Below are 27,480 nucleotides of genomic sequence, written 5' to 3'. Positions count from 1 at the left end.
CGACGCGCTGTACACCGTCGACGGGCCAGCGTCCATTAGCCGGACCTGGTAAAGAAAGACCTGGGAAGGAAATTCTTCGCTGGGCCAGCATCTTAGGTCTGCCTTCGTCTGACAGAGGTGGATTGACGGGACCCGGCAGTGCAACGAACCAGGGGACAAGTAAGTTAAAGGCCTGAAATTGTGTTGTGTTGTTAAACGCGTAACACATAGAGGTGCACGGGAGATAGCTTGGGTTCAAGTCCCAGTGGAAGAAACAGGCTAAGAAAGGCAGAGCTTCTTTTTCGTTCATCGAAGAAGTGTGTAGACTCTTCTTTGTCTGTTTTTCCGAGCTGAGGGATCTGGCTTGGGTTAAAGTCCCAGTGGAAGGAACGTGCTAAGAAACACGGAGCTTCTTTTTTGTTAATCAAAGAAGGGCGTAGATTTTTCTTTGTATGTTTTTCCAAGCCAAAGAATAGCTTGGGTTCAAGTCCCAGTGGAAGAAACGGGCTAAGAAAAACAGAGCTTCTTTTTCTTAATTGAAGAAGGGCGTAGATTTTTTCTTTTGTCCGTTTTTCCAAAGCTGTTTGGGAGGGTTTTACACCCATCCCTGGATAGGCCTAAAAAAGCGCTGGAGTTTGTGTGATTGAGTGTGTGACTGGTAGGATAAATTGACTAAGAGGCAGTTCTAGCGTTGATCCATGGCAATAAAACAGGCTAGTAATTTGTTGAAAGGTCAATTTAAACCTGCATTGAGGATCCTCAAAGAAAAAAAAAAAATAATTGAAAAAAAATTGTAAAACCTTAAGCTACTAAAATTAAGATGGGAAATAAGAACGGTAAATCTCTTGCTCTGCTCTTCTTTAAAACGAGAAGTTCATGGCAAGTAGATTTCTTAATTGTATGTAATACATGCTGAAGTGGTAGAAGTGCTAGAGTGTGGTTGAAATCTTCACAAAGAGATGAGAACGAATCCAAAAGATAGAAAGTTGAAAAGTGATGAGGCCGCCATTCAATTGAGATTTGAAAAAGAATTCAGGGTGCATAGTGGCATCCCATTCAATGATACAGCTGAGAGTGCTTATCAACAACAGCTTAAAAATGCGCTCCTCACTAATTTCCGCCCTGAAATAGGCAACTGGGTGAGGAAACATTTGGTGGAAGTGGATGTTGCAAGTGTGACAACAACTATGCAATGGGCCAGACATGCTGAAAAAGTGATCAAAAAAGGCAAAAGTTCTGATGTATTTCATCTAGATAATGATGATGATGAACTAGATCAGGGGTCACCAACACGTTGCCCGCGGGCACCAGGTCGCCCGTGAGGACCGCATGAGTCGCCCGCAGGACTGTTCTAAAATTAGCTCAAATAGCGGCACTTGTCAGTGAGCTGCATCTATTTATTTTACAGTCAAACCTCGGTTTTCGAACGTCCTGGTTCTCGAACAAATTGGAATTCTAATAAAAATTCTAGATTTTTTGCTGCGGTTGTCGAACAAAATTCGGAGGTCGAACCTCGCGAGATGAGCCGGGAGGACCCAAGAAAACCCGACCGCGCGGCCCGGATGCCGACTGACTCCGTTGTTATTGTATTTCCGTTATTTTGAGGATTATATTAAGCCCTAATCATGCCTCCAAATAAAACAAGTGGGAGCAGTAAAGCCATCCTAAAACACAAAGACGCTCTTAAAGCAATGCGACAGTGAGCGCCCGGCGCTCTGCGGTTGCGCGATTGGACCAAATTAAGCTCCCTGCGCACTGAGGTCCACTTAAATTTTGGAAAGTACATCAGGGCTTTAAAAATATTTTCTAAATTTTAGCGACGGCTCTGTCACAATAATGCGACCAGCGCGGTGCAGTTGCGCGGTCGGCGACGCGCTACTTTTGCGCGTTCGGCGGTGCGCTGCAGTTGCGCGATTGGACAAAATTAAGCTCCCTGCGCACTTAGGTCGACTTACATTTTGGAAAGTACATAAAGAATTTAAAAATATTTTCTAAATTTCAGCGACGGCTCTGTCACAATGGTGCGACCAGCACGGTGCAGTTGCGCGGTGGGCGACATGTTACGGTTGCGCGTTCGGCGGTGCGCTGCAGTTGCGCGATCGGAAAAATATGCGCAAATGAAAAAATGCTTAAAAAAGGCGTTTTTGTTTTTTTTATCTTGAAACGGATTCAAAAATGCCCCATTATTTGTATTGGGAAAAATAGATTCGAAATTCGACCGATTCGCTTCGAACGCATTGTGGTCAAAAACCAAGGTTTGACTGTAGTTTTGCTCTTCTTGTTAAAATCACACTTACATGTGAACTGGAAATGACAATAATAACACAATAAAAGCCAAATTGAGCAAATTGGCTATTTCAGAAGTCTGTGTCAAACTGGTAGCCCTTTGCCTTAATCAGTACCCAGGAAGTAGCTCCCGGTTTAAGAAAGGTTGGTGACCCCTGAACTAGATGAAGATACAACAGTCTTCTTCCAAGGGTCCCAGCAGGTTAGAGGGAGAGGTAGAGGCCAACAAGGTCGCAGGCCGCCATATAATTCAAAACCCCCACGAGATTCTGACAACTGTTGGAACTGTGGGAGACGAGGACACTTCGCACGAGAGTGTCGTTTTGCAAAACAATATCAATCAAAGGGTGGAGGAAGGAGCAGAGGAAAAGCCTCATTTTTAGCATGACAAGCTTCCTCCTCTTTGACCGCTTATGCTCATACAGAGAAAGAAAGAATAGATGCCCATATGACAGCAAAACATGTCATTGTCAGATTATTAGAATTTTTTTTAGATTATTAGAAGTCCTGTCCATCCAAGAAGTATGACAATGCTGTTTGTATGCCCAAATTACAAATGACTAGAGCTCAAATTGTGTTACACTGAAGTTAAAATATGCAAATCAAGTGGTAAAGAAATGCAACTTGCTTCTAGAAGATAAATAAATAAAATTAGAATGTGCTGTCCTCGTGTGCATGGGAGGGACCAGCTCATGATCGACCACAGGAAATGGCCAGCCTGTGACGAATCAGTGGTGCTGGGAACTACCTTTTGCATGCGAGAGCTGTGCATGTGTGTGCGTATATGTTAAAATGATGAACATTGGCTAAAGTTTTAGTATAAAAAAAATTTGCTAGACTGTGTTCTATCCAATTTGCACCGCAGAACAGAAATGATTTTGAAAGATAAAAATGAGAGGAAAAAGAGAGAAATCTGTTTGCAAGCAGAAACTAATCCACACTAGTGCATGTTAAGTGTCGAGCCCACATGAGAAATTCGAAGAAAAAAAATGACAGAACATGCTTTCAGGAATTGGAAGAAGCTAAATTGTGAATTTAAGATTTTGCAATGCTACATTTAATAGGAATAATTGATTGGTTGTGTTATAAGATTATACAAAATTCTAAATGCAAGCTAAATCTGAGCGATTGAGTTCTTCAAATTTAAAAACAAAGAAAAAATTCAGATTAATTTGCCAATTGTTTGTTTTAGTTAAGTTTTTTTTAGATTGGTGGATTGTTCTACCAGGAAACCTGAGTTGAAAATGATATATGAATGTTGTGTGGTGAGCTTGGATGAATTGGGACCAATGTGATAGAAAGACTCCTTTTTGGAGACTGCGTGTGAGATGCAAATGAACATTGATGAATGATAGCCTGAATGAAAAGAAATTACAGGTTGAATGGTTGAAGTTGTTGGCGACTACTATGGAAAATTAGTAGAGCGACTTTGATGAAAGAATGATTTTGAGCAGGTTGAATGTTAGAAAGAAACACATAGCTTTTGGATTGATAATTAACTAGAGAAAAAAACTGGAGAACCAGTAACACATGTAGAAGATGTGTGAACTGAGAAATTGAGAAGCGTTTTGGAAAGAAAGTCAAATTAAATGATGATGGAATCGTATGTAGTAAAGAACGCATTCTCCCAAAAAGTTTGTCAAGGTGTGAGGCATGGGCGTTGCCAAGCCTCAAAAGGGGGGAGTGAGTAGGACAGATAGTGGAAGATAGTAATAATACAACACTTTATGACAATGAATTTTCGAATACATTTGGTGTTATATTGTGGTACATTTTTTGTTCTGGTGTAGATAGGTTAGCAACACGAGAGATTTAGAGGTTCAAAAGAAAGACAGTTAAAAGAAAACATTTTTGATTTGGACAATTGCAGGCTAACAGGAACATGAGAACGATAAGAACTACGAGGTGGGATCCAATTTCATTGGGGAGATTGAGAATTCACAACACCATACTCTAAGTCACATTTTTGAGCAAGCATGACAATAACATGTGAGAGGTCAAGACATACAGATCAGGGCTTGATGTGGAAAGCAGACCTCGATGAGTTGGTTTTCAATAATGATACTGAAGACAACATACTGTCCGATTAAATTGGTACTATAGATAAAATGTAGCTCAAAAATAGGATGAGTTGCAGGATTTACGATATAAAAACGAGACCGCTGTTATTAGAAGAATTTGAAGTTTGGTAAACAAACATTACCAGCAAATTGATGGAAGCAGCTACATTTGGAGATAGTCTTACAAGTTTGATGTCCCAGCCTGTCATTCTCAGTGTCAGGGCCCCTGAAACCCAATCCGAGTCTTCGCCTGCAGCCGTGAACAACTACAAAATGGTGCCTGGCTCTGAAGCACCTTTGACCTTTGGCGAAGGACAAGAAAAGACTGCTGTTGTGCTTGGAGAAGGACAAGTACACTCCGGAGGACAGACAACATCCTCGGGGACGAGAAAAGACAGTGAAAAGCGGAGGAACTCACAATGATGAAAATTGACTCATTTGAACAATGGACTCATTCAAGAGTGATGGATGGGGTCGCTCTGAAGCAACAACAAAGGAACACCAACTTGATAGGGTGAAGTGCGGCAAAAAGATATGGACTTGGAGTGTCCGACAACCAAATCGCACTCCTTGCTACGGCGTTCCCAAATTTGGTGAAGCTTGGTTCAAAGTGGAAGGGAGGTTCATTGTGCACTGAGTTTGACAGAACTAAGGAGATTTGATAAATAAATAAATAAAAATTTGAAAAATACGTAGGGCTACAGATTATAATCAGAGATTGAACGGATTTGGATAAAACAAATGGGCTAAAACGGTAGGAAACAAGAGCAAGATCTTATATTTTGGCTCATCAAGCTTAAGACGTAGAGGTCGAGTTATATGAATTTTAGAACAGGACATTTGGCAGTCAGGAGGAAGCTAGGTTGCTCAATGTACCTACTCAATACAATAGTAAGGGTTTTTATACCACAGTGGAGGTTGGATGGTCAGAAAGTTAGGTACGTTCAATTTTTGACATTCACACAATCATGCATAGGAGTCACAAGGCAACAGTTAACAAGACAATGACTGCAATAGGGGCCACCTACGACTGCACCGACATGGAAAAGTAGAAGTGAGAGAGCAGAGTATGGGATTATATGCTAAAACGTCTGCTATACAGTTACCAATAGGAGATTCTATCAAGAGAAGCTACATGAGAGATGGATTAGAATCTCTTTGTCTGCATGGGTGCGTGTGTGTGTGTGTGTGTGTGTGTGTGTGTGTGTGTGTGTGTGTGTGTGTGTGTGTGTGTGTGTGTGTGTGTGTGTTCACACCCTGTGTGAGTGCGAGCGTGTGAGGAGAAAGAAGGCATGGGTAAGACAATCTCTTTTAAACCAGGAGGCAATAAATGGGAACGCCCCTGTCATAAATAGTTTTTGGTTAAAGGGAATCATTAGGAAGTGTTCAAACTCTTCCCGCAAACATTCCTATTTGCCAATTAAATGGGCACTACAATTGACTACGAGAGTTGCAAACAACAGATGAAGAGCAGTCCTTGGCAGATTATATGATCAGGACGCTCAAACTGTGTCAAAGACAAATTTACTGCCGCTTGATCTTTCCTCCTCACAGGTCGACAACCCCATCAATCCAGGAGACTGGGTCTATATCGAGGTCATCAAAGGAAGGGACTGGGCCAGCCACGACGGGAGGGACCATTCCAAGTCTTGCTGACTACACATGTTGCACCCAAGGTTGCAGGACCCACAAATGCATTGACGACGACTGCTCTCCAGGAGGAAACTGGATGGGAGCTTTGGACATCACCGCTGTGTGCCAGGATGAGAGAGCCGTTTTCAAGGTGTAAGGGCTCTACTACCAACATGGCTGCACCATCGGACGGGACCTACTTCATCCAGAAGTTCAGAGGCACTGCCTCACCTGCATCCTATGAGTGCACGTGCCTGTTCAGTACGGATCATGGTTTTGTGGTCACAGGAGTTGTCCGATGCTGCCTGCCAACTGGACACGAGTGTGTGCGCCGGTGTGTGTGACAGACCTCACCTACAGACTAGAACATCATCAGCTGACGAAAACACGGGCACATATACAACTTCTTAGACGTGACAGTTGTGATAATGATAATGAGACGTGGATTGCGTAGATGCTGTTCTGTTGAGCATGTATTACGGAAACTTGTTGATTTGACCATCGAAAATGCTTCACAAGTGATGGATACAATGATGTACTGTTTCTGTGTTTTTCTTTTTATTTTTTATTGATAGCATTCTGGTCGCCTGTGGCAACGGGGCCGTGTAAGAATTTTCCTGCTAATAACATCTGGCCAGCAGGTTTTTCGCTTACACAATAAGTTTGATCTGGGGTGTTGAGGTAATGCCTCAATTTCACTGGAAAGTGTTGCTATCATTGTTTGTTGTTTTTATTTTTACTATTCTTCTTTCTTCATTATACATATATATATGTTTTTCTTTCTTACTTGTCTTTGTTGTTTGGGGTGTCATAATCATATGATAAAACAGGAGGGAGATGTTAGGGTTTTCCAGGTTATCTTGATCCTATGATTATGTTGGAATGTAACCTGTAATAATTAAACTCGCCTGTCCTGTCTTAACAAAAGTAGTAGAACAAAGTGCTAAGATCTTTTGAACTGATTGACTAGCTGCAGAGGAAGCAATCAAAGTTGTTTTGTTCACACAACATCGTGAAGGACCCCCTGCTGTGCTTTGATCAGCCAGGGGCTTCGGCCATTTGTCTACTCTGACCCCCACTCTCAACCCCCACTCTGTTTCTCTCAATAAAAATGCTCCTGCACGAGGCCTGAGTCAGACCTCCATTTCGATCATCGCTGCACGCACAGCGACGAATGGACTCCACCTGCAGGTGTCCAAAAGGACTTACTTGTCTCCCGTGTGGTTCTTGCAAAATAAGTTGGAGTGAGCAAATCTCTAACAGTTTGGGCGACAATATAGATTACCATGTTTTGAATCCAAGATTCAAAACAAATAAAATAAATATAAAGAATAAAGGATGATTAAAAGGATGATTAAAATTTGGCAGATTACATGAGAAAAATATTTAAAAGGCAAAAAGAACAAACCACATTCTCATTAAGAGCATTGAAAACGAAACACTGGTGTTCTTCCAAGGGGGAAGGGCCATGTTGAATCTTGATAACTACACCAACTGCCATTAAAATAGCAGAAAGGTCATTTGAGGTGGTCCTAGCAAATTACAAAAGGGTCATTTCTTTTGAGGTAACGTTCAATCGCAGAAAGTAAGCCAAAAGAAGCCTTACCTCTTAGAGAAATGCCGGGAACAAGAAAATGGAACAATGACGTTATTGCATGTTGGGTGGCTATCTTTGTTGCCATTTTGTTACCTTCAACAATATGGTATTTGTGGGTACTAAGAGTCATAATGAATAGGGGAGAGATGAGTGGGCAACTTATATAGGTCACCCCAAAAAATTATGCTGCATTGTATCAATTTAAAATATCAATTTGACCTTTGCAGGATGATCTGCTGTGTCGGATCTGGACTGCCATGAAAGTATGATGTTTATATGTGTACTTTGTCAACAACCGCTGTAGATGTTAAAGAATGGGATGAATATCTAGAATGAATGTGGATAGTTTGTTTCAGGTAACTAACTATAAGAGTAACTGAAAAAAGAAACAATTGATTGTTTATGGCAAAACAAGCTGCAAAGACAGAAAAAAATATTGAATATGTATGGATTTGCGACCGATTATTTATGTTGTACCGTTGCCATTGACCAAAGATTGTGTGAATTCTGTCACGTCTACTGGATTGTGAAGTGTGAGACAGAGCAGTCTATATAATATCCATTGAGAGAAAAAAGAAAAAAAAAGAAGCCATTGCTTTCAGAGAATGTAGTCAAGCGAAATTGTATATACATCAACATGTCAAGATCTGGAAAAAAAGCTGGTAAAAACCAAAATATCTTTAAATTTGAGAGGCGACGATGATCTGACCGAAATTGATGCAATTGGAGTCCCTAGAGGAGTTCCTGATTAATAAGAATTAAATGACCAAATTGCAGCGGGATGGGAGTCCTCCATTTGCTGCTGGTGAACGATGAACAAGAACGTAGACAGGATAAATTACATCCATTACAACATGCAGAAATTGGGCAAACGGACACAAGCGGGGCTCGAGGCAGTGCATGAACAGCTAGCCACGCCTTCCCTAATGTCGATCCAGAACCACAATGCTCATAATATGTTGTTGTCTGAGAAAGGAGGGGTCTGCGCAATGTTCGGAAAACAATGCTGCACCTTCATCCAGAACGACACCGCCCCTGATGGGAGCCTGACGGATTGCAGGCCTACCTACCTACTACCTACTAAAGGCCAAAACCTTTTATGCAATGACCTTTACAGGTCGTTTATATTACTTCACACAAACACTACATCCATCTGCTCCTGGTTCGGCCCCCCGGTCAAAATTTAGAACCCAATTCGGCCCGCAAGTCAAAAAGTTTGCCCACCCCTGGTGTTAGGGTTTTCCAGGTTATCTTTATCGTAGGATTATGTTGGAATGTAGACTATAATGATTAACCAATCTTGTCTTGCTCTCACAACGCAGTAAAATAAAGTGGTTGCATTCTCTGCTTGATTGACCAGCTGCAGAGGAAGCAATCAAAGTTGTTCTGTTTCCCACAACATCGTAAAACACCCCCTGCTCTGATTTGACCAGAGGCTGGGGGTTCACCAAACCTGTCCACTCTCACCCCCACTCTGTTTCTCCTAATAAATATGCCCTTGCAGGAGGGAGAGTTTTAGACCTCCATTCGAACATCGCTGCACGCACAGCGACGAATGGACTCTCCACCTGCAGGTGTCTAAAAGGATTTACCGTAATTGCCGGACTATAAGCCGCGACTTTTTTCCAAAATTTTGGACCCTGCGGCTTATAGTCAGGTGCGGCTTATATAAGATTTTTTTCGTGATTTTTGTGATGACTTGATCACTTTTACTCTTAACACTATTATATACAGTAAAAGCTACAAAACAAACTGACAAATAACTCGTTTTCAAATCAGACGAGTAAAAACTGGTCAAATATTTTTTAAAAAAGCTATTATTAAAAGTGAAGACAATTTGCAATTCTAGTAATGACACACGAATTTGATGCACAATTTGTCTTCGCGGGCCACATAGAATGATGTGGTGGGCCGTATCTGGCCCCCGGGCCTTGAGTTTGACACCTGTGCTCTAAACCCTTTCTCTTACTCTGCCATATCACTCAGAGATTACACAAAGCAGTGGCGCTGTTTGGACAATCTGCATTGTAATTGTACTAAGTTCATCTTGTTTTTCCTTTTTTTAATCACTTCACTGGTTTCTTTTAAATCAAACAAGTTGTTTGATAACAACTTGTTTGATATAAAAGAAACCAGTGAAGTAATCTGCATTGTATTAAAACCCAATCAATCAGCATTTAAATTCAATTCTTCTGACATTTTGCTCACCAAAAACAGGTTGTAATGAATGTGAACTTTTAATGCATTTTATTCAGAAGGTTACTTTGAACCTTAAACGGCGGCGCAGCGTACTTATGGATTTTTACAGCCTCCGGCCTCCAGGAGGCGCTCTAGCAAGAAGCAAGAGCGAGACAGGCGAAGAAGAGACAATGCGCCGAAGAAGACGTGCTAGTTTTTGTTTACATTTCGCGCATCACGCGATCAAGACGGACATTACTGAAAGGAAGCCTTTATACACAAACCGTCATCATGGGGGACAAAATAAATGCATATGATGCAGCTTTTAAGCCAAAGGCAGTCGATGTTGATGACATTATCTTGTGTCTACTCTGGAGCGTACTTATGGATTTTTAGGGCCTCCGCTCTCCAGGGGGCGCTCTATCAGGAAGCAAGAGCGAGACAAACGAAGAAGAGATAATGCGCCGAAGAAGACGTGATCGTGTCGCGCATCACGCACACACCCACATTCACACAAAGACAGGAAGCTTTTATATACAAACCGTCATTATGGGGGATAAAATAAATGAATATGATGCCGCTTTTAAGCTATACGTGTCGCTCGCTAGTTTAATATAATGTAGCGCTTCGTGTATGAATAAGATTAGCATGAACTGGGTAGCACGTCCGCCTCACAGTTAGGAGGGTGCGGGTTCGATTCCACCTCCGGCCCTCCCTGTGTGGAGTTTGCATGTTCTCCCCGGGCCCGCGTGGGTTTTCTCCGGGCACTCCGGTTTCCTCCCACATTCCAAAAACATGCTTGGTAGGCTGATTGAAGACTCCAAATTGTCCCTAGGTGTGAGTGTGAGTGCGATTGGTTGTCTGTCTCTGTGTGCCCTGCGATTGGCTGGCAACCAGTTCAGGGTGTCCCCCGCCTACTGCCCGATGACGGCTGGGATAGGCTCCAGCACGCCCGCGACCCCCGTGGGGACTAAGCGGTTCAGAAAATGGATGGATGGATGGATGAACAGAACCTCTTCACACTCGAAGAAATGCATAAAACCGACGACGAAAGAGAGACTGAGTAAGTGTGAGGCGAAGGATATCTAACGCTATTCCAATCGGACACTAAGGAGGAAGACTTGGTTTCAGTGCACAGAAGAAAGATGAAGACGGCTCTTTTTGTACTTTTACTGGTATGTTTTTTTTAACCAGCCCTGTTCGTGCTGTGCTACTGTGTTGCTGCTGTGTAACCGCCGCCATTACCGCCGCGTCTCAGTGACTTTGCTGTGTTAATTCCGTGTTGTTGTGGTATTACTGCCGCGTCACAGGCAGTGTTTGGAAAGAAATGTTAAGGTATGTTATTAAAGCTTTAAAAAAACTTTCTGTGTCCAGTCTTTCTTTGCTAATAACTCGCGTGCACACTTCCGCGTTGCTGCGGTACTACTGCTGCGTCACAGGCAATGTTTAGAAAGACATGTTCAAGTATGTTATTAAAACGTTAAAAAGGCTTTCTATGTACTGTCTTTCTTTGTAAAAAACTCGTGTGCAAGTGCGGCTTATAGTCCGGTGCGGCTTATGTAAGAAAAATAAATAAATATCCCTGAATTTTAGCTGGTGCGGTTTATAATCCGGTGCGGCTTATAGTCCGGCAATTACGGTACTTGTCTCCCATGTGGTTCTTGCAAAATAAGTTGGAGTGAGCGAATCTCTAACACTATTCTTCTTTCTTCGTTATATTTTCTTGCTTGCCTTTGTTGTTTGGGGTGGCATAATCATATGATAAAACAGGAGGGAGATGTCAGGGTTTTTCAGATTATCCTTATCGTATGATTATGTTGGAATGCAACCGGTAATAAATAACCTAGCTTGTCCCATCCTACACAAGGTCGTAAAACACCCCCTGATATGTTTTGGCTAGAGAACAAGGGCTTTCTCTATCCAGTCCACTCTTACCCCCACTCTTGTTTTTCTTAATAAATATGCTCTTGCAGGAGGGAGAGTTTAGACTTCATTCCTTCAACGGGTGAATTCTCCACCTGCAGGTGTCTAAAAGGACTTGCTTGTCTCCCGTGTGGTTCTTGCAAAATAAGTTGGAGTGAGCAAATCTCTAACACTGTATGTATGTATTATTTTACGAGTTCACGCAAATATGGGCTGCGACACGGTGCCTATGGTGTATCGGGTCAGTGATGACATGAGGACATCTGCAGTCGACGTTCCCCGACGATCGTGTTGGCTTGTGTTAACAGTCCGACGTGCTTTGTGTGAAACCTGTGGGCTTTTTACGGTGTTAAAGGACCTATGGCAGCACCTTAGGGTTTCGCACTGCAGAGAAGCAAAGAGGAGGCATTGAGTTCATTTCTCTTTTATTGTGTCCAGCCAAGAAGGGAACAGCGTTCCATCAATGAAGATGGATGAACGGACGGATAAGTTTGTCTGCGCCACGTCGCCCTCGTTCCACCTATTAAAAGCCACGCACGATCATTTCTTCTCTGCGCTTGGCTTCACGATGATGTGTGGCGAGTCCAACTCATCATTTGTATTCATCGGGTCTGACGCGCAACTCCGACATGTTCTTTCAAGTGCGTCCCAAAAGTAGCGGAAGCACAATTCATGCAGTCATGGTCGCTGACGTTCATGATGGCGTCCCGGCAGACAAATGGGGTTCACTTTGGCCAATGTGAGTGAATATATGACAAGCACATTTGAAATACAAATCGTAACACGAGGACAAGCAGATACATTTCTTCCCTCAATGTACACATTTACAAAATTGAAAACAGATTTTAGAGCATGAACACAAGCAGGGCGGCGGTGGCAGCGGCGGCGGTGGCGGCACTGAGTGAGGGGCGCCGGGCGCCACTGGTTTGTACAAAGTTGGCCAGCGAGGTGTCTGCTCCTCTCACGGCCAAGTTGGCAGTGGAGGCTGCCACTCTCGCCAGAGATTGCATGGTGGCCGTCTCAGCGTTGAGGAGCGGGCCCGTCGTGGTGGTCGTCGTCACGGCCAAGTCTGCCACCTGCCTGGTGGCCTCGGTGGTCGCCTGCGTTGTGGACGCTACGTTCAGTAAGGCCAGCTGATTCAAAAGCCCCCCGAGGCCTCCCTGTGGATCATCCGTTAGCATGCCCTGCACCCGCGCCGTCAAGTTCCTCCAGTCGTCGTCTACTTGTCTGGCCACTTGGCGGGCGTTCGCTATGGTTTGCGTCGTTGCTTCGGCCGAGGCCACGCTTTGCGCTGACTCAGTTGCCCTAGACGCTATTCGGGCCGCCTCGGCGGCCAGGCCGGCCAGCTCCATGTCCAGGGCCGATCCGTTTTGCGATGCTGACATGGCTGCCTGGGCAGCATTATTGGCTTCACGGGACGCCGCCAGTCCGGCGTCCACTGTGGAACTCAGGCTGCCTTGACCGTTGCTCAGCGAGGTGGCAGCGCTCGCCGCATCCTCTGCGGCACTCAAGGCGACTCTGGCTGCCGATTCTGCTCCGGCCGCCGCCGCAGCCGCCGAGCACGTGGCGCTTACTGCCGCGGCCGAGGCCGTCAAGCCGACCCCTAATGAATCTCGGGCCAAGTTCAGCGCCGTTCCTTCCGGTAGGTCGCGCACCATCTCCATCGCTGATCGTGTTGTTGCATTTGTGACCGCCGCTAAACTTTGTGCGCCTGATAAATTGTCTGCTGCTTCGGCTGCGACTCCTGCAACTTCCGCCAGCGCTGCCACCTCTTCTGCACCCTGAATGGCCGTCAACGTTTCAGGCGGCAGCATGGATGACAACCGATTTGAAAATAGTCCTCTAGCATTCCTTGCAACCGTTGCAAACTGTGCGGCAGTGTCGTCAAATTCATCGGGTGCCACCGTCGCCGCTTTGCTGGCCAGCTCCGCCGCGTCCAGAGACACCTGTGCCGCTTCCCCATCGATGCTTCCCGTCGACGAGGCTTGTCGCGCTGCTTCAGCCACCGCCTCTGCTGCATTCGCGGCAGCGGCCGCGGCATCTCTGGCCACCTGCGGCTCTGCGTCTCCATTGGCAACCGACTGGGCTGCAAGATTTGCCTCCTCCGCCCTTTCCAAAGCAGTGTTGATGACACCGTCAAGATCAGCTCCGGTGGCTTGCCCGGTGACGGCCGCTGCCGAGGCGGCGAGGGACGCTGCCGCGGCCGCCAGAGAGGCTTGTCTTGAAGCTTGTACAGCTCCGGGTGGTTCTCCCGCAGCTTCTGCTGCTGCACCTGCGCTTTGTGCTGCAGTTTGGATTTGGAGGAGCGCTAATTGGCCGGCTAACTCAGCTTCCGTGTCTCCTTCACTGGGCGCCGCAGCTTGGTCTGCCGTGTCGAGCGCAGCTTGCGCCTGAGCTGCCGTTTCTTCTGCCAACGCGGCCGAACTCTCGGCCGCTATGATGGCTTGGCGGACGCTTGCCTCGACATCTGGCGGGAGGTTTTCTGAATCGAGTAAAGCTCGGAGTTCTTGTGCTGCCGACGCGGCCTGTTCGTTGGCGTTTCTGGCGTCTTGTATGATGGACATTGCCGCATCTGCTGTGAGTTCCGGGCCCATCACGTTGGCCGCTAAGGCGGATGTGTTTGCGGCGGACCTGGCGATGGTTGCTGCATTTTCTGCTGCTTGGGACAGTTGGAGTGCCAGCGTGGACAAGTCCCCACTCGCTCTCTGCGCAGCCCCCTGTGAAGTCACTGCAGCGTTTTCAGCCGCAGCGGCAGCATCGGCCGCCGCGGCTGCGGCCTCGCTCGCATTGATACTGCCTTGCGCAAACTCCAGCGCTGCATCGGCCGCCCCGTCCGCAGCGGACGAAGCCTCTTCTGCAGCGGCTTCTGCTAGCAAGGACCCCCCTGAGGCCGCGGCGGTTGCCGCCGCAGCTGAGCTGGCCAATAACGCTGCTGTCGATGCAGCAGTTGTGGACGCCGCTACCGCTGTCTCTGCTGATCTTCGAATTGCCACTTGTGCAACGGTTTCAGTCACTATTTGGTTACTGGTTGTGCCATCGGTGGTTGACACTGCGACGGTAGTGGGAGTGGCTGCGCCGTCAGAGGTTGACCCTGTGTTGACGATGGTTGACCCTGTGCTGACGGTGGTTGACCCTGTGCTGACAGTGGTTGACCCTGTGGTGTCGGTGGTTGGCCCTGTAGTCGCGGTGGTTACACTTGGGCCATTATCATCAAGGGTCGTCAACTGAAGGAGCACTCTCCCACTACCGCCATGTCGCTGAAGTCCCTCAGAAATTGTTCCTGTTTCGGTTGTCATGTTTTGTCAGATATCTTACATGATGACACAAAGCTCTTTATTACAATCGTCTGGTCAGATTACTTACCAAATAACAAAATGACTCCAACAAAAGTTTTGATGTTCATCCTCGTGCTTTTCCAGTCTCTGAAGTGACCAAGCAAAGGAGATTGTTGATTGCTGTAAAAATGACAAAAAGGGGAAAAGAGTACAAGGTGAACTTCAGTCGACTTTGCTTTTTTACCAAAAGATTGCAAATTGACACAACAGTGGCAAATTAGCACAAGAGTCTCAGAGAGCCCTTCGACCTGACGTCGCCCTTCATTGTGGCTAACTTGCGTAACACCTGGCAAGCGTGCCAATCTCGACGGGTGCGGCATTTCCAGACATGGAGCTGAAAACCGACCTTGTCTGGCTTTGACTTTCTACATAGGGACTGATCCCAGCGAGGTCTTGGCTTCGGCCGCGTCAACGTCCTTGCCGCAAAGGAAAAGGCTGAGGTAGACAGCGCAAACAAAGCCCCGAAGGGAGCCGACGACCCGCTCACGCCCGTTGTTACAAAGTCCGCGGTCACAGCACACAGCAAAAGCACCCACCCATACCTGGCACCCGAGAAGACCGAACCTCGATCCACTTAATGCTGCCTTAATAACAATCTTTTTTTAACGATCTGTTCTTTCACTGTGCTCATCTTCAAATCTTGAAGTGCATAAAAAAAAGCTGACCCGCAACAGACAGGTGGGCTTCAAATTCAATGTCCAACGTCTTCCGTGTCACTGCAGAAAGCTTTTTTGCGCGATTGCAACGGGAACTCGGATCTCCTCTCACTACTTACGTCTCAGTCAGGTCCGCTGACAACAGCCTGAGTAGAGTTCTGATGAATGTGTTTCTCACGCCGACGTTTTATGTCGCCTCCCAGACAACTCACGATCACTAATTAAGACCGTGACATTAACCGGCGTCCAACCCTCACTGAGGCGAGGCCCCAATTGTTTCACCACCACACCTTCGTCTTAGAAAATTAATTGTTTGTACCTGCTGCGTGCGTAATCAAGACGTGTATCCAGTCGAGCCGCATTGTTTCGTAATCCATCAATTAGCGATTGACGTCATAGTTAGTTTCAGTTGAAAAATTTACATAGGTTGCTGTCGCCTGGCGAGGACTCTGCACGAGCTTTTCAAATGGACAGACAGCCGGTCCACACATCCACTCCTAAGCTTTCTTTTGCCTTGCCTCGGCAGGCTCCAAGAACACTGTGCGGTTATCCAAAAGCGGGTCGGATGACTTTGTTCGTCCATGACCCTTCCCTCGTTCCTCGCTCCAACCGGCTCGGGAACAATGGCAAGCGCAATGAGTCAGGTCTACTGGAGACGCAATCTCAGATCAGCTTTATCGACAAACGGCTCGCTTTGCTTTGCCACAGGGGCACTCGGCTAGTCAGCTCCTCGACCTGACTGCAGCTGTGCAAATGAGGGGAGCTCAACTTCTCATACAAAGGCCTCAAAGGCCAATGCAGTGACGTGCGGTCAGAGGAGGCAAGGCTGCCATCATGAAAAGGGGAAAAAACAAATTCAATTGTTGTTATTATATATTCATTTTCCTTTTAATTTCAGTAGTTTATCTATCATTTTGAACCAAAATCGCTGAATTTTTATAGTTATTTTAAAACCGAAGACGATTCAAAGTCAAAGTCAAAGTCTGCTTTGCCAACTTCCTGCCTTGCCTCCTCTGAGGATTGCGTAATCACACGGCTGCCTACACTGACAGGCTATGCAGTTAGACTGAACTGCTGTCTGTCTGTCTCTATGTCGCTGTTGAAGTGTTCAAACACTGTGGCTATATTAACTAATTTCCGTAGTTAAGCTGACGTATATAATATCTAGTGTTTTTTGTTATCTGTCTGTAATGTCGTGTTTCTTTAGATTAGGGGTCACCAACCTTTCTTATACCGAGAGCTACTTCCTGGGTACTGATTAAGGCAAAGGGCTACCAGTTTGACACACACTTCTGAAATAGCCAATTTGCTCAAGTTGGCTTTCACTATGTGTTATTATTGTCATTTCCAGTTCACATGTAAGTGTGATTTTAACAAGAATAGCAAAAATACAGTCCAATCTTGGTTTTTGACCACGATCTGTTCCAGAAGGGGTTTCGAGAAGCGTTTTTGCGATTACAAATATTGGAAAAAAATTTTTTATCTGTTTCAAGACAAAAAAAACCCGCCTTTTTTAAGTATTTTTTCATTTGCGCATATTTGTCCGATCGCGCAACTGCAGCGCACCGCCGAACGCGCAAAGGTAACGCGTCGCCCACCGCGCAACTGCACCGCGCTGGTCGCATTATTGTGACAGAGGCTTACGCTGAAATTTTTAAAATATTTTTAAAGTCCTGATGTACTTTCCAAAATTTAAGTGGATCTAAGTGCGCAGGGAGCTTAATTTTGTCCGATCGCGCAACTGTAGCGCACCGCCGAACGCGCAACAGTAGCGCGTCGCCGACCGCGCAACTGCACCGCGCTGGTCGCATTATTGTGACAGAGCCGTACAGGGAGCTTAATTTGGTCCGATCGCGCAACCGCAGCGCGCCGGGCGCTCACTGTCGCATTGCTTTAAGAGCGTCTTTGTGTTTTCGGATGGCTTTACTGCTCCCACTTGATTTCTTTGGAGGCATGATTAGGGGTTAATACAATCCTCAAAGTAACGAGAATACAATAACAACGGAGTCAGTCGGCATCCGGGCCGCGCGGTCGGGTTTTCTCGGGTCCTCCCGGCTCATCTCGCGAGGTTCGACCTCCGAATTTTGTTCGAAAACCGAAGCAAAGATTTCTCGAATTTTTTGTTCAAATTCCGATTTGTTCGAGAACCAGGATGTTCGAAACCCGAGGTTTGACTGTAAAATAAATAGATGCAGCTCACTGACAAGTGCCGCTATTTGAGCTAATTTTAGAACAGTCCTGCGGGCGACTCATGCGGTCCTCACGGGCGACCTAGTGCCCGTGGGCACCGTGTTGGTGACCCCTGCTTTAGATGAACAAAAGGCTTTGAAAAGAGACCTTACGGAGGCAACGAAAAGAAGGTTCTCCAGCCTTATGGCAGGGGGTGTAGTGATCCCGGGATGCTTCATGCGCCCACCTGTAGAATAAGTAATCTCCGATTCAAATTTTCAGTGAACAACTGAGGAGCAGTCAGTCGTCCATTTATTTCGTTTTACATTTGTTTTTGTTTTTTTCGTTTTTACATTTTGTTATACAATGGAGGATTTTCAACTATGGATTTTCGGTCGAAGCAGGAGGTCATCAGTAAAGGAAGACCAACTCCGGAGTTAAAAGGTTTAATTCGGACAACGGGACTTCGGAGCATGTCTTTTCAAATGGAGTTGTACGCACGATCGAAAACAAGTTTTTGATTCCATGTACTTCATTGAGTGTTTTTATATGTGAAGGACTGATGATATGGGATTTCAATTATAATAGTTCAAATTCCCCAACCTTTTTTGTGACACGGTTAGGTGTTGGAACACGGTTAGGTGTTGGAAAAATTTTACCGGGGGAGAGGGGGGATGACGTGAGTGCCTCCCCAGTCATGAATCTCACCACACGTCACTGAGCCAAGGTGCCTCGGCGAGAAGACCTTTTGTGCAGGGATGCTCGTTTCCCTGCCATCGGAGGAGGCGTTGTGACTGAATAGTTTTTTTTTTTTTTTTTTTTTTTTTAGACGGAGAGGGCAGAGTATAGCTCGTGGCCACTTTTGGTGCAGTCATAGATGGCCTACTACTCACCTTGCAATTGGATGCAGTTGGGCCATTGGCTGGCCCAAGCCATGCTGATTTCAAGACATGCAGCCCAGAAAACTGGCTGGCACACTGAGGAGAATCCTGGTGGTGCGCCCCGCACCGCGTTCATCAGTTTTGTTAAGCGTAGCCCCTTTTCAGCGTTTTCAGAGTCAGAAAGCTCTGCACGCTTTGATTCATATGAGACCCAATGGAAAGGAGCGCATGAGCTCGTTCTGAGGCCCGCTTCACACCTCATCCTATCCAGAGAGATTGCTTATTTGGTCAGGATGCTCGCTCGCGAGATGACAACAAATATGGCATTTGACAGTTGCCGTGGTTGCACTCCCTTAATATGAAAAGATTGCGTTGCAAAAGCGAGACCTTCAATGCGGAACTTGAGGAAAGAAACACTGCGTGATTGCGGACACTCTGGTTCACAGAGTTGAGTTCTTCTAGGTAGCTAATTGCTCGTGTCATTATCTACTCTATTTATGGCCGTTTCCTTGTTCCTCAGTTGGGGCACTTATTGGTAGACTACATTCCGTGTCATTAGCTCTCCCCACACGTGTCAGGACTTATCCAACACGTTCCATCTTTGACATTGTTTCGTTTCGGACAACGGGTCACTCGACTGACCGTACCTAAGGCCACAGGCTAATGGTACTGTTAGGGTTAGGCTTGGGTTAGGGTTGTGGTTAGGGTTGGTATGGGATGGGCGAAAAGAGCCGCCATGCTGACATGTCTCGGTGTGGAGCAAGCAGACTATCTAGCACAATTCATTCTCTGGCTGACTCAAACATGCCGCAGTGCATTTGGCATCTTCTCATCAACTGCTGTAGCAGAAAAGCCACCTCGCGCACAAGATGGCTTCAACTTGACGTGACGCAACCCGCCCACTGGGACTGAGCTGGATGAGGGTCAGGTTAGGTCACCCCGTCAAATGTTAATGGCGGTCCCTTTTCTGTAGGCGCCTACAATAGCAAGCCTGCTATTCTCCTGAAGCCATCAAGCAAACCGATACACTTGCCGGTCTCCGCCCTTGAGTGTCTGCTGCTGGAAAACGTCCAGCAAGCCCTGCCCTGGTGCCTCAGACGCTGACGCACAATTTGGCTGCTGTGTGTTCTGTGAGATGTCCACGCACCTGGAGCAGACTTGCCTTGACCGAGAGGAAGAACGCCGGACGACTTTCCGCTCTGCGATTCAAAGGGTGGACGGAGTTTGAGCTTCCACACCTCAGCTGCCTGCGCCCCACTAGATGGCCTTTAGATGGCGCCTCGGTCGCAGTAGTGTTTTTTGGCGTGGGCAACATGGGCGGGCTGCCCAGGGCGGCATTTTTTTGTGTCACGTGTGGGGCGGCACGAGCCGTCGCACCCCCTCCAAATAAAATTGCGCTGCAAAGCAGTTTTAGCAGTGTTTATCACTGTGTAGGGAATTGGCAATTTAGCGCCCCCTTCAGGGGAATTGGCAAGTTAGCGCCCACTTCAGCTGCAAACCGGGTGCCCATACTTGCTAAGAAGTTGTGCTTGGAAGTAGTCTCGCCCGGGGCGTAATTCAGTGTAGAACCGCCACTGTTCGCTTTGTCAAGTGCTGTGCGCCCCCTGGTGTCCGCAGGTGACGTCTGCAAAACAACTCCAGCACAACGTCCCTTTCAATCAGGACGGCATGAGCACAGCCCTCAAGCTCAACACGGGGAAGATCCCAGACCTTCACAAGAAATGGCTACGTGCAGCGACAATTGTAGCAACTTGGGGGCGGGCTAACAAACCTTTGTATGAGCACAAAACCCTCATTGGGAAGCTCGGGTCGGTTCCCCCCGGCATTTGCGGTCATTCGGTGGCGCAACCCTCGACGTTGAGGGACTTCTGGTGGCGCTTTTGGTGTAGGTATTTGCCCCCATTCACTTGAAGCCCGTGAGCAAAGAGTGGCGCCCGCGCCCCATTGCACCTGCTCGCCGCTCCGTTTCTCATCCGCGCGAGCTCAAGGGACGGAAGGTCTCATGTTCTCATGTTGCAATCTTGGTTTGGCTTCTTCTCTCTTGATCGCATAATGCAATTCTCACGGAGCTGGCGCCTTTTAACTTGGCAGGGACCCTTCGAGAACATTTGAGCAAATGATTCCGACAGGGTGAGGCTTAGGGTGAACACCTTCTGAATTGAAATGGCACAAAGCAAGTAATCAGTCTGGTCTTTTTTATTGGCTTGGGTCAGTAAAACATCACGGCAACACAAAAATGCCATCGTCCAAGTTTCAAGTGATGCGCGTCATCGTCGTCTTAGGCGCTGGGTGTGGCTCCGACGTCACACCAGTTCATCGTGCTCAGCGCTCGCTTCTTTCGTCACATTTTCATCTCACACGCAATTGCTAAACACTCGGCGCACGTCGAGGTGCAGCTCGTGCACTCGTCGTTGCCTCGCTTTCTACTTTCACAATGACGTTCCAACAGTACAACATATTTGTCTTTAGCCAACGTGATTGAGGGGCATACATCAACCGTACATTATATCACAAACATAAATAAGTGGCTTTCTGCACTCAAGTCCTTGATTTAAAACAGTCCTCACAAGATCAGAGGGAGCAGGGTGGCGGCTAACATGGCAGCAAGTGAGAGCATCTGGACGTTAGCGCCATTGACTTGTGGAGACGTGGCCAACAACGTGTCCGCCGTCCGCACAGCCAAATTTGAGAACGAGGTCGTCGCGGACGCCAGAGCTTGCATGCGTTCTGTTTCGGTGCCCAGGCGCTGCTCCGCCGATGTCGTCATCACGGCCAAGTCTGCCACCTGGCTGGTTGAGTTGGTGCACAACAGCCCCGTTGACGCCACGGTCAGGATGGACAGCTGCTCTGCCAGGCCCCCGCAGCTTCCCTGCGGAGCATTCATCACCATGCCCTGCACCCGTGCCGTCAAGTTCCTCCAGTCGTCGTCCACTTGTCTGGCCACTTGGCGGGCGTCCACTATGCTTTGCATCGTCGCTTGGGCCGAGGCCACGCTTTGTGCCGATTCCGTTGCCCTAGATGCTATTTGGGCTGCCTCGGCGGCCAGGTCAGCCAGCTCCATGTCCAAGGCCAATCCGTTTTGCGCTGCTGACATGGCCGCCTGGGCGGCGTTATTGGCTTCCAGGGACGCTGCCAGTCCAGCGTCCACTGTGGAGCTCAGGCTGCCTTGACCGTTGCTCAGTGAGGTGGCGGCGCTCGCTGCATTCTCTGCGGCGTCCAAGGCGGCTCTGGCTGCCGATTCTGCTCCGACCGCGGCCGCAGCCGCCGAGCACGTGGCGGTTACAGCCGCGGCCGAGGCCGTCAAGCTGACTCCTAGTGAATCTTGTGCCAAGCTCAGCGCCGTTCCTTCCGGCAGATTGCTCACCATCTCCATAGCTCTTTGTGTCATTGTGATTGCGGCTCTGGTGAGGGCTATTGCGCCTTCAGAGTCGCTCGCACTTCCTGCTATGACCCCTGTAGCTTCTGCCAACAAGGCCACCTGCTCTGCCTCCTGAACTGCTGTAAATACTTCAGGAGTCAGCATAGATGACAGCTGACTTCCAAATAATTCTGCAGCATTTCTCGATGTGTTTGCAAACAGTGTGGCGGTGTCCTCAAATTCATCGGGTCCCGCCGTCGCCGCTTGCCTGGCCAGCTCCGCCGCGTCCAGGGACACCTGGGCCGCTTCTCCTTCGATTCTTCCCGCCGACGAGGCATTTCGCGCCGCTTCGGCCACCGCTTCTGCCGCGTCCGCGGCTCTGGCTGCGGCATCTCTGGCCACCTGCGGCTCTGCGGCTCCATTGGCAACCGACTGGGCTGCAAGATTTGCCGCCTCCGCGCTTTCCAAGGCGGTGTTTATGACACCATCGAGATCAGCTCCGGTGGCTTGCCCGGTGACGGCTGCTGCCGAGGCGGCGAGGGACGCGGCTGCGGCTGCCATGGAGGCTTGTCTTGAAGCTTGGACAGCTCCGGTCGGTACTTGCGCAGCTTCTGCTGCTACGCCTGCGCTTTGCGCTGCAGTTTGGATTTGGAGGAGCGCTAATTGGCCGGCTAACTCAGCTTCCATTTCTCCTTCGCTGGGCGCCGCAGCTCGGTCAGCAGTGTTGAGCGCAACTTGCGCCTGAGCCGCCGTTTCTTCTGCCACTGCGGCCGAACTCTCAGCCGCCATGATGGCTTGGCGGACGCTTGCCTCGACATCTGGCGGGAGGTCTGCTGAATTAAGTAAAGCTCGGAGATCTTGCGCTGCCAACTCGGCCTGTTGGGTGGCGTTTCTGGCATCTTGTATGATGGTCATTGCCTCGTCTGCCGTGAGTTCCGGGCCCATCACATCGGCTGCTAAGGCGGATGTGTTTGCGGCAGACCTGGCGATGATTGCTGCATTTTGTGCCGCTTGGGACAGTTGGAGTGCCAGCGTGGACAAGTTCCCGCTTGCTCCCTGCGCAGCTCCCTCTGCTGTCGCTGCAGCGTTTTCAGATGCGGCAGCGGCATTGGCTGCCGCGGCTGCGGCCTCGCCCGCGTTGATACTGCCTTGCGCAAACTCCAGCGCCGCATCGGCCGCCCCGTCCGCAGCGGACAAAGCCTCTTCTGCAGCGGCTTCTGCTAGTGAGGACCCCCCTGAGGCCGCGGCAGTTGCTCCCGCAGCTGAACTGGCCAATAACGCTGCTATCGATGCGGCAGTTGTGGACGCCACTACCGCTGTCTCTGCTGCTCTTCGGACTGCCACTTGTGCAACGGGTTCCATGGGTGTTGCAGTAGTGGCTGGGTCATTGGTGGTTGGCAGTGTGGCTGTGCTATCGGTGGGTGACACATCGGTTGGCATGGAGACGGTTGCTGGGCTGTTGGTTGCAGTGGAGACAGTCGCTGTGCTGTTGGTCCCTGCGCTGTTGGTTGCTGCGGAGACGGTTCCTGCGCTGTTGGTCGCTGCGCTGTTGGTTGTCGCGCTGTTGGTTGCCATGGAGACGGTTGCTGGGCTGTTTGTTACAGTGGAGACAGTCGCTGTGCTGCTGGTCCCTGCGCTGTTGGTTGCCGTGGAGACGGTTGCTGCGCTGTTGGTTGCAGTGGAGACAGTCGCTGCACTGCTGGTCCCTGCGCTGTTGGTTGCCGTAGGGATGGTTGCTGCACTGTTTGTTGCCACAGAGACGGTTGCTGCGCTGCTGGTTGCCGCAGAGACAGTTGCTGCGCTGTTGGTCCCTGCGCTGTTGGTTGCTGCGGAGACAGTTCCTGCGCTGTTGGTTGCCACGCTGTTGGTTGCCATGGAGACGGTTGCTGGACTGTTGGTTGCAGTGGAGACAGTCGCTGTGGTGCTGGTCCCTACGCTGTTGGTTGCCGTGGAGACGGTTGCTGCGCTGTTGGTTGCAGTGGAAACAGTCGCTGCGCTGCTGGTCCCTGCGCTGTTGGTTGCCGTAGGGACGGTTGCTGCGCTGTTTGTTGCCACAGAGACGTTTGCTGCGCTGCTGGTTGCCGCAGAGACGGTTGCTGCGCTGCTGGTTGCCGCAGAGACGGTTGCCGCGGAGACGGTTCCTGCGCTGTTGGTCGCTGCGCTGTTGGTCGCTGCGCTGTTGGTCGCTGCGCTGTTGGTTGCCATGGAGATGGTTGCTGGGCTGTTGGTTGCAGTGGAGACAGTCGCTGCGCTGCTGGTCCCTGCATTGTTGGTTGCCGCAGAGACGGTTGCTGCACTGTTTGTTGCCACAGAGACGGTTGCTGCGCTGTTGGTCCCTGCACTGTTGGTTGCTGCGGAGACGGTTGCCACGCTGTTGGTCCCTGGGCTGTTGCTTGCTACGCTGTTTGTTGCCCCACTGCTGGTTGCTACGCTGTTTGTTGCGGAGGAGACGGTTGCTGCACTGTTTGTTGCACCGCTGTTGGTCGCTGCGCTGTTGGTTGCCCCGCCGTTGGTTGCTACGCTGTTTGTTGCCACGGAGACGGTTGCTGCGCTGTTGGTTACAGTGGAGACAGTTGCTGCGCTGCTGGTCCCTGCGCTGTTGGGTGCCGTGGAGACGGTTGCTGCGCTGTTGGTCCCTGCGCCGTTGGTTGCGACGGAGACGGTTGCCACGCTGTTGGTCCCTGCACTGTTGGCTGCCGTGGAGACGGTTGCTGCGCTATTGGTCCCAGCGCTGTTGGTTGCTGCGGAGATGGTTGCCGCACTGTTGGTTGCCGCACTGTTGGTTGCCGCACTGTTGGTTGCCGTGGAGACGGTTGCTGCGCTGTTGGTTGCAGTGGAGACAGTCGCTGCGCTGCTGGTCCCTGCATTGTTGGTTGCCGCAGAGACGGTTGCTGCACTGTTTGTTGCCACAGAGACGGTTGCTGCGCTGCTGGTCCCTGCGCTGTTGGGTGCCGTGGAGACGGTTGCTGCGCTGTTGGTCCCTGCGCCGTTGGTTGCGACGGAGACGGTTGCCACGCTGTTGGTCCCTGCACTGTTGGCTGCCGTGGAGACGGTTGCTGCGCTATTGGTCCCAGCGCTGTTGGTTGCTGCGGAGATGGTTGCCGCACTGTTGGTTGCCGCACTGTTGGTTGCCGCACTGTTGGTTGCCGTGGAGACGGTTGCTGCGCTGTTGGTTGCAGTGGAGACAGTCGCTGCGCTGCTGGTCCCTGCATTGTTGGTTGCCGCAGAGACGGTTGCTGCACTGTTTGTTGCCACAGAGACGGTTGCTGCGCTGTTGGTCCCTGCACTGTTGGTTGCTGCGGAGACGGTTGCCACGCTGTTGGTCCCTGGGCTGTTGCTTGCTACGCTGTTTGTTGCCCCGCTGCTGGTTGCTACGCTGTTTGTTGCGGAGGAGACGGTTGCTGCACTGTTTGTTGCACCGCTGTTGGTCGCTGCGCTGTTGGTTGCCCCGCTGCTGGTCGCTACACTGTTTGTTGCCACGGAGACAGTTGCTGCACTGTTTGTTGCACCGCTGTTGGTCACTGTGCCAGTGGCAGCGGTATTTGTTGCAGAGCTGCCTGTGGGCTGGCTTCCAGGGGATTGATTTTCATCAGGAGTCACCTGGAGGAGCGCTCGGCTTGCACCGTGTTGATGACGGCTCCAATTTGGATGAGTGTCCGCTCCTGTTTTCATTGAGTTGTTGGTCAAACATGTTGCACGACAACAAGCTTCAAGATTAATATGGTATATATTTAGTTGAGAGGACTTACCAAGAAGCAAAAGTAACAAGATGAATGCTTTGATGATCATTGCGATGCCTTTCTGCCTCTGACGTCTCAAATTAAATGTGATTGCGTCCTGTAAAAATGGTGAGAAAAAAAACATTTCAACATGACTTTCAGTTTTTTTCCAGAAATGCTCCATCTTTTCTCAAAAGCTCCTTGATCTTGCATTCTTATGCTGTATTGTTAGAAGTACTGCTGAACTGTGTGTGAGAGGGATCACGTTCAAACAGGTGTCAATATTTACGCAATCCACTCAATAAGATAATCCATAACAGCCAAACCGCTTTTTCTTCATTGTTCTACCTTCAGCTATGGAAAACAAACAAGTGAGAACAAATTGAGACGACCGAAACGTGGTCACCCCGCCAGTATCTTGGAGCAAGGCCCCATGGGTTTCCCACAGCGCGGCCAGGCGAGGCAGAGCTCAAAGAGGCCGCAGCGTCCTGCAAGAAACTGGAGAAGCTCACCCAGATCCACAGGTGACCTCTGAGTTGGGAAAAGTATACATTGGAGTCTGGAAAAGTCTCAAGTATCCTAGGTCCTCCGTCACTTGGGACTGAGCTTTCATCCAAAAGCATTCATTAAAGCCATCAAAGCCTGGTTTCTCTTCTAATTTTCCACAACCAAAAGTGACAATTATCCTCTTGGCCTTCAAAAGTGTCCTTGACAAACATTGAGCAACCTCTGCTCCACCCCTCCCCTCAGGTTAAGGAGTACAGGTGTAGACCTGGACAAAAAGCACATCTGCAACCTTCTGCCAACTTCCGTCTCTGCAACATCAGCCGCCTGCGCCCATCACACCACCCAAACAGCCCTTGCTCACTCCCACAACACCTGTCACATCTCATCCCTTCTCCAATCAAACACATTCAAACACTTGCTCTTCGCACATTGAGGGTCCTTCATCATCTTGTTCCTTCTCATCTTTCCGACCTCGTCCGCACCGACAATCCCACTCGGACTCTCGGCGCTCCCAGGTTATTGGGACTCAAGTACAGGGAGTAATGCCAGTTTTGACCACAGTCAAAAGCAAGGAGTTTTCTTCCCATCATTAAGCTTTGGTCAAATTTGGATCTGCTCTTGAAGATGGGGAAAGTACTCACCACTCTCAGTCAAGTAAGTTGTTGAATATCCCAGGTGGAGCTTAACAAATCTATGCGTCGGTGTTGCGCTCCCACGTTCTATGTGGTCTTGTAACTGCGAAGAATTTGCTAATAAAGAGCAGAACCAAACTCTTGACACGCCCTCATTAAGGCAAGGCCTCAATTATCCCTCCTCCTTCTCCTCCCCCTCCTCCTCCTCCTGTTGCTGCTGCTGCTTTGACATTGAGCATCTTGTCAAGGAACATTTTTTTGCAGCCTGCAATTAGTCAATTAGATAATTGACGTCATGTTGAATGTTTCACAAACCAAACAGGTTACGCACCGGGAAATTACCATCTGATTTGATTTTAAACAATAGAAATGTTCCCAATATTCCCTTGGAATATTTTGCTAGTCGACAATGACGCCGAGACGACGTCAGGTGCATGTTTTTCAATGCTGCGATGGCTCAAGTGTCCACTGCCTCCACATCCTCAGCAACATTCTGTCATTGTTCGCTATTGACTTGAGATTGGTGACAGTCGTACTGACTAGATGCCTTCCTTCCAACATGCACTCA

General features: G+C 48.8%; 2 protein-coding genes across 2 annotated transcripts; both read right to left on the bottom strand.

Annotated features, from left to right (window-relative positions):
- Positions 1-12,063: 12,063 nt before the first annotated feature.
- Positions 12,064-27,087, bottom strand: LOC125987382 (pneumococcal serine-rich repeat protein). Its single transcript, XM_049751714.2, has 5 exons — positions 26,922-27,087; positions 25,804-25,891; positions 19,844-25,716; positions 15,019-15,110; positions 12,064-14,935 (listed from the first exon to the last, which is right to left on the bottom strand). Exons 2-3 carry the CDS (start codon positions 25,841-25,843, stop codon positions 21,260-21,262), a joined length of 4,497 nt encoding a protein of 1,498 aa, XP_049607671.1. The 5' UTR covers positions 25,844-25,891; positions 26,922-27,087; the 3' UTR covers positions 12,064-14,935; positions 15,019-15,110; positions 19,844-21,259.
- LOC125987399 (streptococcal hemagglutinin) lies at positions 12,501-14,219 on the bottom strand. The gene has a single exon (XM_049751764.2). It carries the CDS (start codon positions 14,217-14,219, stop codon positions 12,501-12,503), a length of 1,719 nt encoding a protein of 572 aa, XP_049607721.2.
- Positions 27,088-27,480: the final 393 nt, after the last annotated feature.

This window comes from Syngnathus scovelli, chromosome 19, assembly GCF_024217435.2.
Source record: "Syngnathus scovelli strain Florida chromosome 19, RoL_Ssco_1.2, whole genome shotgun sequence".
NCBI classification, from domain to species: Eukaryota; Metazoa; Chordata; class Actinopteri; order Syngnathiformes; family Syngnathidae; genus Syngnathus; species Syngnathus scovelli.
The sequence above is the reverse complement of the archived record's forward strand: the minus strand, read 5'-3'. Positions and strand labels throughout refer to the sequence as shown.

Excerpts from the sequence above, each read along its gene's own strand:
- LOC125987399 (XM_049751764.2), bottom strand. The coding sequence starts at position 14,219 with ATGTCCATCATACAAGACGCCAGAAACGCCAACGAACAGGCCGCGTCG.
- LOC125987382 (XM_049751714.2), bottom strand. The coding sequence starts at position 25,843 with ATGATCATCAAAGCATTCATCTTGTTACTTTTGCTTCTTG. Across the intron at positions 25,717-25,803 it reads CTTGTTACTTTTGCTTCTTG|GAGCGGACACTCATCCAAAT; the intron begins GTAAGTCCTCTC and ends CAATGAAAACAG.